Here is a 10,599-nt window from a genome sequence, read left to right as displayed (position 1 = left end):
TGTGTGACATTCGTGTTTGGTGTATACCTAGTCATTGTGTTTGCATTTTGTACTGTTTGTGGCTTGCGTGTTTGTGTGTGTATGAACCCTAGTTTTCCCGTAAGTGTGTTTCCAGTTATCGTCTCAAACCCGTGTGTGTGCTGGGACTTCGTTCCATTGTAAATAATATTATCAATGTGCATTTATCTCTGCATGTATGTGAATGAATGCTTGTGTGTGTGTGTGCCAAAAATATATTAAAAAAACAGATGCCAAGGTAGTTTGCTGAAGTTGTCAAAGTGGTACAAGAAATCCCGGATCTAAGATAAGAAGAAATACAAGAATGCCCTACAAGTGGACGACTAGGAGACTTGATGAATGGGTGAAGCTGGATCAGTTGGAACTTGATTCTACCGAACATGAGGGAGATGAAAAAGTTGATGATATGGCTGAAAGCATGGAAGCCTCAGATTCTCATGATGCTTCAAGAAACCGTCTTCTCCTTGATGTTGGCTTATGGCTTTCGCAAAAATTGAAGGATCACTTTCTAAAAACCAGAAAGGATGTTCTGAATTTGAAATATATTGATCCAACATACATGATTCATGTAATTCCAAGCAATGCAACAGATAAAGTCTATTGCACACTTCTCGCTCAGAGTGTTACTCATGGAGCCATGGCAGGATATAGTTGTTTTACTGTTGGACCTGTTAATGGTCGGCATTGTTACATACCTACATCGAGAGTAACTGAGAAACAGAAATGCATCAGTATAACAGATCGGATGTGGGCAAGGCTTCTGTCATCAACCAATCAACCACATTTTATGCACACTGATGAAGGAGCATAGTCAAAAGAAAAGGAACATCTAGATGCCCTTTTTCGTGTTTAGGCAAACATTTTGGAGATACGGTAGAGTGTAAAGATTCAGAAATGTGCCTAGAGTTTCAACCTAGTCACTCCAGAAATATTGGAGCGCAATCGTAATGACAACATTCTATAGGGATACTGATTCCAAAATCATATACCATAATTGCATTTGCATAGGGTGCCCGAGTTAGTAATGGTATTTGCAGGCAGATAGTATTTTGGGCTGGGTGGTGCCATGTATGTAGCACTAGCTTACCGTTTTGAAGGATAACGATAGCCTTGAAGGCTAGAGTTACACCAGTAGGTCAAAGTCTCAAACCTTGTGAACTTACTATTCTCAATTTAGTGCGCTGATCCCTACTTTCCGGCGACAGGTCCTGGATCCAAAGAGGAAACTGATTCGACATTGTGTATTCTGAGATTCTTGTGTGTGTGTGGATGGCAATTATCTTAAAGACCTGACAGTGCTAGGTCGTGATTTGGCAAAGGTGGCTATAATCAATAATTCTCCTCAGGCTTTTGGTTTTCAGGTTGATAATGGCATTCCGATTGAGAGTTGGTTTGATGATAAATTAGATTGTGCACTAGCATGGCTCTTGCCCTTTTTGGAGACTTTGGTTGGTGTTGATGATGTGCAGCCAATTATTGCAAATAAGTTCAATCTGCAATGAGTCCTGGATTTTATCCTCAGTTCCGTCAATCCAGAAAAGGGGAAAAAACAAAGCTCCCCATGTAGCACAGAATGTATTTGTAGCTCCAAGTGCATCCATCATTGGAGATGTTAGGCTGGGTGCAGTTTCTTCAATTTGGTATGGGTGTGTTCTTCGAGGAGATGTGAACAGTATTTATATTGGATCAGCAACCAACATTCAGGACAACAGTCATCAATCTGTGACATGAAGGAAGACGGCAGCTCTGGAAGGTGTATTCTTCTCTATAAGGTGTATTCGGTGAAGAAGCGCTGATCCAGGGAAGCCAGGGAGATCCTGAAGAGTGATGCTAATTCGTGTGATTGCACGGGCAAGATTCTTTTCATTGATTGGTGGATACAGACTTGCTAGATTTACTTATAGATAAGCTCAGTGCCCCCAGCTCCTCTTGGACACCCAGGTTTTACTGTTGACAGAGATTAACTATAGCTAGTGGCCCTCCTCCTCTGAGTCTTGCTCAACGTTGCAAATCATCCCTACATGCTATAGGCAGAAAAGTGGAAAGGCAGACAGACTGTAAGCAATCTGAACCTCTGGATATAGACCTGCAGAAACTATTGTTGTACCCACAGCAGACTTCACTTTCAGTTCTAAAGCACCTTCTTTATTCTGAGCATTGGGCTGGAAGACTGTCTCAAGCCGTAAGCCATCTCAGTATCAACAAATAGCCACCATGATGGAACTTGGATCAGAAGATTATCCACGTTCATCCACTTTCTCACTCATGGATGCAGACCATACTCTTGGAAATTCTCTTCAATATGTATGGGTGGCCTAAGCCCAAAGGCCGCTCAGGTTTCTTCTTCTTGTACCTTGTATTTGTTATTGGCAGAAATAAAACAGAGTCTTGGCATCATTTTCTCATCTCGCTTATTTGCTTGATTGATCTTCTATCTTGAAATTCGTCAAGGTCCCCTGTGGACACGACTTTTTTTTCGGAAACCCTTCGCCAACGATCTATTTGATGAGCTATAGCATGACATGTGAATTTCATTATTCAAGCTCAAACTTTAGTCTAGCATGTTGGAGAAGCTTTAATAGGTTTGCTTAATGATATAACAAAAGTGGTCTATTTTATCATGCATTTTCCCTTTTACTTTCTTGTTTTCCTATTTTGTTATTGAGGTCATTTTCATCAAAGCTATTTGATAGTTTATAAGGCTTTTCAAGTACCATTGGTACCTTATTTATGTCCCAAAGATAAAAGCACTATGATTTTTAATATGGAGTACCAATCTATACCTTTAAAGGCTTAAATAAGTTGCATGATCACCCCAAGTGACCAAAACACATATCTTCCAGGAAGTGGGTGGATAATAATATCACACAAAGAAAAATGTGGTTACTTCAAAGGTTTTTTGGCAATTGTCAATGATTAAGTTGAAAATTTTCCTTGAAACACAATAGTCGGTCTAGTCAAATTCAGTGCCCTATACATAAGTACAACATGCTTAGACAATGCTTGGAGTTTTGTGTGATGAACAAGGGAAACGTGGGTGATAGGCTCGTTTTTCCAAATAGTAAGGTGATAATTAAATGGCTATGTAGGAAAAACACACTAGAGATCTATCCTTTTTAAATGAAGTCTCATGTACCTTTGGCTAGTGCCTCACTCAAAGGCATAAGGGAGAAACAAGGGTGCATCATCCATATTGATTAGTGTGACAAGTAGGAAGATGAAATAAAGAAGATATCTTAGAAATAGTAAACATTTGGCTTCATTCAAAGTACTAGCTTTAATGTGGAAAGGTAGCATAGTTTTGGGTTTTCTATATTATTAAGAGCAAGGATGGACTTTATAAGCACAATTAAATTATGACCCAAGAGAAATTTGACATTTTAAATCTTGTGATAGGAAGCTCAATCACTTTGAGCAAACTCTTGAAGGAGCCATGACTGGGTCACACTCAACGTGAGGCACAACCAGCTTGAGGGGCCGCTTTGGGTGGGAAAAATGTTACTTTCTTGGTCTATAAGAGGGAGGGGTAGGTAAGAAAAACGTTTCCCTTTGGTAGGTCCCTTCGGGTGAATGAAGAAGAAGAAGTTCATCATTGGGATCAATCACTCCTGAAGTAGCTGGCTGCTTGCATGCAAATCTCAATATAAGGGAAATGCAAGCAAATCTCAATATAAGGGAAAGTATTTGATTTCGGGAGCTATGGAAGGAAAGAAAGGGCGAGGGAAAGAGCGACGTCAATTAGGTTAGCTGGAGGACGTAAGAGTATAAGCTTGCAAAATAGTTGGGGGCTAAGGGGTTTGCTCTTTGCTAATGTTGGGGATAATGATAAGGAGTTTTGTAGTAGCGACAATAGAAAAAGAGAGAATAAGTACTGTTGTAATGATGAGCAAGGTCAGGCAGGCTTATGGGCAGGTGCACAAGCAATTAGCAATGCATTGATGAGAAAGGATCAGGGTGAATCAACATCTGAGCACTGCAGGTGAACTAGTATCATCATCGTCATCGCTAATGGGAAAGAGTGCATCAGGTGAAGTGGTGATGAGGGAGGAAGGCGGGTCCGGACTATCGACGTCTTCAGCATCGTCGTCGTCGTCGTTGTTGGCGATAACATCATCGTCATCAGCTTCGGCCTGTCCTCACGACGGGGTCGATGGTATGAGTCAGCTAGAGAGAAGAAGATCAGGTGATGATAATAATAATAAAGAGACGACGAGGCTGCCAGCAATATTTCCGGTAAATGTGATCACAACCCAACTGCTGGAGCTTCTGCAGCAGACGACCGAGCAGAGGCGGCAGGTGGCGCGCCTCATTCGCAGCATCGACCTCTCCATCCCTATCGAAGGATGGTATCAGCACGATGATCATGAATTTCATCAATATCATCCGGATGATCATGATTATCGTCGATATGATCATCATCATAAAGAGGAGGAGGAGAAGGAGGAGGAGGAGGAGGAGGAGGCCAGTAAATGCTGGCGCAGTACTGCTAGTAGTGATGATGATGGTTCGTCGCAGTATAGCAATAACGACGCCCTAATCTTCCTGAGGCACAAGGTCTCTCAACTCCGCCGCCAAGTCGCCCTCCTCACTCACGATCTCCTCGCCGCCAAGGCCCGCAACCGCCTCCTTCGCGACCAGCTCCAGTACAACTTCCTCGGTATCTCCTCCTCCATCACTGATTCGCAGCGTCAGCCTCCCCAGCTTCCTGCTGAGCACGAGAGACACACTCCATCGGTGGTCGAAGAGAGCAGGGAGTGCAGTGAGGAGGACGGAGAGGAAAAGAATTGCTACAATGATGACTGAGCAGGGAGTGGTGGAGGTGGTGGTGCTCGTGGGGCTGTCATTTGAGAAGGGGAGGGATCCTTAGAGTCGCTAATGAAGAACCGTCCTTATCGCGTGGATTCAAACCCCTATTACAAACCTTTTCTATACGTTTCGGGGCTAATTTGGGTACGTTTACCATAGAAGTTTCTCTTTTAATTGAATGGACTTTGTATGCACACCTTTCTAATCGAATTGAACAAATCACGTATTTGTAGGTCACAACAATATCAAAAATGTTTTGCTGGTTACTTCACCTAATATGTATATTTGTAAAAGTAACCACCCAGCCTCTAAGGATTGGTTCAAACTACATGGATGGCTATTTAAAAACCTTTTGGAACAAGGGATGTGGTGCAACTAAACATGGAAGCAAAACTATTCAAGAATTTGTCTAGACGACTAGTCTAGACTCTAAACCCACCCTAAGCAAAGGGAAAAAAGCTAGGAAGCAAAAATGTAAATTTTTATTAACAAATAGCTATGCATACAAGAGTCAAGGTGAGATTAGGCTACGTTATCTTTTCTTTAAATCTTAGCCAAATCTTTTTCTATGTACTTTCCTAATTTATAAGCAACACCACAAAACCATTTTGCTTTGTATGTTAACTCCTCCCACTTGACTTACACTCTATCCTTTTAAAAGACTAATTAAAACCTTGTCTCTCAAATAGCTTGTAGAGTGAAGGCTATGAGAGTTTGACAAAATATCACTTATGTCTTGTCTCTATTCTTTTCAAAATCTTAGTTCTTCTTGTCTTTATGAACGAAATACTAGGCATCATGTCACTTATGTTTTTACTCTCTTCTTATTTGGATTAAAGTTGAGATCTGTTGTCCTTGTGCAATAAGATGAATATTTGATTCTGAGTGAGACAAATCATATCACATATCTATGCATGGGTGTGTTGTATATGCCCACACACATGCACATGTGCACTCATGTGGGTGTGCACATACACACAAATACAAAATTGTCTTTAATATATCTTTGAAAACTAATTATGATAAAAGCAACTACTTTGGTCTAAAGTATTAAATAACCTCATGCTTTGCCCATTAAACTATCATCAAGCTTATAACCTCATCCTTATATGTATTAATGATTATCATGTCTTACATTCTTCTTCTTGGGACAATCACATAAATCAAAATTATGTAGTTAGCTAACTCAGATGATTAGTTAGTTAACCTAGATGATAGTGCATTTACAAAGTTTGAGTGCCATATGGCCTTTATTTACATGAGCATCCATAGATATAATAACAATATTATAAAGTTCAATAAGGTGAACATTGAATCCTTGCTAATCTAACATGAGCATAATTTCTTGAATTCACTTCCATGTAGTGCTATTGTCAAATGACTTTGAATGTGCCTATACAAAGCATTGAGATATTTTCCTTGACTTGGGATGCTCTCACATAATTACGTAAGTATTTCTATGCATTAAAATTTTTAACTAAGATTATTGGCTCAAAACACTAAGGGTAAAATCATAGAAAGATACTTAAGATCAATTATTTGAAATATCATTAAGTCTATGAAGAAAGAAAGTCTAGTAAATGAAGGAGATTCAATAGCCTAGCTAATAAGTTTTACAATATCCTTGAACACCCATAGTAGGCACAACATTCAATAGTTCACGTGCATAAAAAGGTAGAAAATCAAGTTCCACTACATTAAAGAGAATAGGTGTATTGATAAGCTAGGAGATGCACTTTTCAAACTAGAATATTAGGCATACATTTGTATGCACGAATAGAGACTTGTGCCTTTTGGAAAAGGTTTACCAAACCATACCTCCTTTGCAACTCTACCACCAATAGTGATTCATGGGAATCTATTAATCAAATGAACTATAGTAGTATCTGCCTCAACCCAAAAGTACTTTAGTAAGACTCTGTGACTAAGCATAGTACAGACTCTTTATTGAATAATCTTATTCATGCACTTTGCAATACCAAGGATGGCATGTAAAAGGTGATCAACTGATGCTTCATGAACAAGGATATTTAATAACATATTCGCCACCATTTTTAGATCATAGATATTTTAATCTATGAAGAAATTGATTCTCAACCATACTAAGAAAATATTGAAATATAGCTAATACCTTTTACTTCTATTAAGGATAGGCCCAAACGTTATGTGTTAATGATCATCAATGTCACTGAGTACTTAGCACCACCTAATGGTTGATAGGGCATGACCATAAATATCTACATGAACAAGAGCCAAAGGCTTACCTATATGTATAGAGCCAAACTTTTATGAGATTTATTTACTTGTCATATGAACAATGGTCACAAGAGTCAAAACATGAGTAGTCAAGAAGCAACAAATACTACCAATGAGTGAGTAATTTTATTCCTTTAAGAGAAATATGCCCAAGATGGTGATGCTAAAGAGATACATGAGGAAGATTGGTTATGGCCAAAACATGAATAGATCCATGAACAACCAAAGGGTATAGGCTATCAACCTTGGCACTTATAGTAAAAATAAGAATACCATGAGTAATCTTCCATGTAAAATCACCAAGAGGCATGGTACCTATCATCATCTAATTGTCTGCAAAGGTAAGGCTTTCATTTAAAGCAAGACATGATGTACATCATGAAGCACAAATGGAGCACCAGCATCAAATTGTAATCTCATATCAAATACACTATCATCTCCTAGTCTAATCAAACTTGTGATAATATAATAGATATAAAATAAATGACAATGTGAGGTAACATGAAATGAAGCCCCTAAACCAAGAAGCCAACATTGACGGTAAGAAAACAATGCATCGGTCAACTAAGTAGCATCAAGTTATGAAGAAACAAGTATTTAATCATTTGACGTGTACTCTAAGGCATCTATCTCTTCTATCTTAACATCATACTTTAAAAACAATGCTAAAATCATAAGAAGAATTGGCATTATCCTACACTTTCCCTTTTCCTTTTTTGTGTCTATCATTTGCATCTTATGGCAATGTGGCCTTATGTGATCGTGCTACCCACAATCATGGCAATAAGAGAGGACTTAGGACCACGGGACTTCTATGTGATTGCTCATAAAACATAGACTTGCCCCTATTTGGCTATGAGTCTCTACTACAATTATTATTTCCATTACCACCTTGTCTACCTCTTGCTATGAGTACATGAGAAGTATAGGCTATATCGATATTCTTCCTATTTACTTCCTCAACAAGTAAAGCACGCTCTACATCCTTGAGCTCAAAGCCACCTTTAGGAGGATTTGTACTCATAGTAGTGTGGAATGTATCCCAAGACTCAGGCAATGTGACAAGCAAGAAAAGAGACTTTACTCAGACTTGATATTCTCCTCAAACTTAAGAATCTGCAAAGTAAGCTGATTGAAAATGGAATAAGAATCATTTAAATGAAAAGATATAGATATCCCTTTCATTATTTGAAGGTCTATGAGTTTCTTAAGCCAATACATCTGAGTTGCAAGACTCTACTTATCATTGAGATCACAAATCTTTTTCCATAATGCATAAGTACTACTCTCAGTCTCACTAACATTGAAGTATATCTATGTTGATAATAATAGAATGATGGTAGCCTTACATTGCTTATCAAGCTCATCATTTGCATCATAAAGTTATGACTTTATTCCCTCTAAATTCAATGGCTTGACTTTCTTATTTTGTATCAATACTTGCCAAATTTAAGTCTTCCAATATTGGAAGTTATTGCTATATCTAACTTCTCTATGTTGAAGATAGCATTGTCATTGAAAGCATTTGAAGCATTTGCCCTTATGTTTGCCAAATAAAGAGAATACAAGTTATTGTAATTTAAAAAAATCATCCCCAAAACCAAGCCAAAAGCATGCAATAGTTGTGTATCTTCCACCTCCACGTCTTGTGCGTCTAAAGTATTTCGTTCTTTCTTGATACTATGATTTTTCTATACCTTGGGTTAACCAAATAGATAGAGATCCATATTTCCTGATAAATTATGGAGCATAGTTGTATAAAATATGCTACATAGTTAACAAATAAAGAAATTCAATTAGAAAACCCTATATGAATTAGACAATAAAGATACATACATATGCAAACTTTTTACCATATAGTGAATGAAGTGTTGATTACCCCAAGCTCTTGTCATTTGCTTTTTAAAAATGTTCAATTGGTTTTCAAAGTCTTTGAGATCACCATCATTCCACTCAGTTTTATCACAATAAAAGAATACTTTTTCTAGTGTTTCCCAAACATTGGCTTTTCTATTCCGAGCTTGTCCATTATCAACATTATCCTTAACTGCATTATGTAGGCACTTCCACTGATTGTATCTTATAGTTGAGCTACCATTTCTAGCTAGAGTTCATCTTACCAAGTCTCCCATGAAAGTCTAGGAACCTTCTAGCCTTCACTCCACCAATAGATGGCTTTTTGGCGACACAATGGCCATCCTTAGGAAGATTTGGTTCAATAATAGCATTATCACCATGCAAATCAATTGTAGATATGACTTTTTTAATCTTTGTTATAGCATCTATTGTAGCTGCCGATTATGGCTTTAGCTTTCATGAAAATCCTATATAAAGATGAATAAGTTTTTCGATTATCCTATAAACTGCATGAAATGTACAGATATGGGCATTCACTAAAGGAATATCTAGGATTGACTTAAATTGTTGTGCATAGAGGGAGCTCTATTCCAATTGCTTGAGTTCAACTCTATGGCTAGGGATATGCAATATAGGCAAGGAGATCTAGAGTTGGCTCTCTTTGATACATTGTATATACATTTAAGTGTCTTTAAGTCACTAGCTATGTGTCACTCAATCTTATAGTTCCCAAATCCTTCAACAAATAGCCCTTCTCTTGCTTGTTGTCTCTTAATAACATCACGTTTTGGTATTGGATGAAAAGCCCAATACAATATATCAAAATTCTATGTATGTACTTCGAATGCTCTAGTCACTAGATGTTGTGTTCCGATTGAACACTAAATGACATTGAGTGATTGCAGTGATTTGATGAAAGTGTTCTATTCATCAAGGTAATAGAGACCCTCTCTAGTTTTATATATTTTAGAATCTCACTTTCATCAAGTTTAACCACAAATCTAGCCACTCCTTGTGTCTCTTCTAGTGACAAGTCATAGAATCTAATCATTAAGCATTGTAGGGTGGGCAAGTCAATGAAAATATTGTTAAATTCATTGAGTACAACTTCTTTTTTCTTACCCTTGAAGCTAGCCTTGATACGGAAAGACTCACCCTGAATCTCCATCACTTTATTATTCACTCTCTATCTAATAGTTCTAACCACAGATGGCCTTGAAAGTATGCAATTAGGTACTTGTCCTTGCTTCATATTTGACTGTAAAAGTTGAAAAAGTTGTATATAAGCATCTCGAATGATATCAATATTATCTAGTGTCTTGCATTAACTCAATATCCAAAGAATGATCCTTTATAAATGACTCCAAGCATTGTTTCTTTGCCTTTTTAAATTTCTTCTTCTCCAAAATATCTTTTGAAACTACTGAAGGAAGAAGATGATAATAAAATTGAGATGCTTTCAAAGAATCTCTTTCACCTACATTCGGTTGAAGAAGAGACCTAACAAAATCAACATCACAAATCAATACAATTAATTATAAACAAAGTCATATTTCATATTTTTAAAGTGGAAAAAAATGTACCTTGTTGCTTGGATTCTTTTACTACAACCACCTCCTCCTTGTCTAAGACTCTCAATATTTCTAAGAGCCTTTTGTCCAT

At 37.7% G+C, this 10,599-nt stretch overlaps 1 protein-coding gene and 1 pseudogene across 1 annotated transcript; both read left to right on the top strand.

The window, feature by feature from the left end:
• Positions 1–322: 322 nt before the first annotated feature.
• LOC148017439 (ATP-dependent 6-phosphofructokinase 4, chloroplastic pseudogene) lies at positions 323–829 on the top strand (annotated as a pseudogene).
• A 2,877-nt stretch (positions 830–3,706) lies between these two features.
• On the top strand, positions 3,707–5,401 carry LOC148017438 (uncharacterized). The gene is made up of 2 exons (XM_087663105.1): positions 3,707–4,968; positions 5,058–5,401. The coding sequence occupies exon 1, from the start codon at positions 4,027–4,029 to the stop codon at positions 4,819–4,821; it is 795 nt and encodes a 264-aa protein (XP_087519231.1). The 5' UTR covers positions 3,707–4,026; the 3' UTR covers positions 4,822–4,968; positions 5,058–5,401.
• The last annotated feature ends 5,198 nt before the right edge of the window (positions 5,402–10,599 follow it).

Source organism: Lygodium microphyllum, chromosome 22, assembly GCF_053477565.2.
Source record: "Lygodium microphyllum isolate KBCC chromosome 22, Lygodium_microphyllum_v1.1.10, whole genome shotgun sequence".
NCBI classification, from domain to species: domain Eukaryota; kingdom Viridiplantae; phylum Streptophyta; class Polypodiopsida; order Schizaeales; family Lygodiaceae; genus Lygodium; species Lygodium microphyllum.
Note: the sequence above shows the minus strand (reverse complement) of the source record. Positions and strands in the feature narration are given on the sequence as shown.

Excerpts from the sequence above, each read along its gene's own strand:
- LOC148017438 (XM_087663105.1), top strand. The coding sequence starts at position 4,027 with ATGGGAAAGAGTGCATCAGGTGAAGTGGTGATGAGGGAGGAAGGCGGG.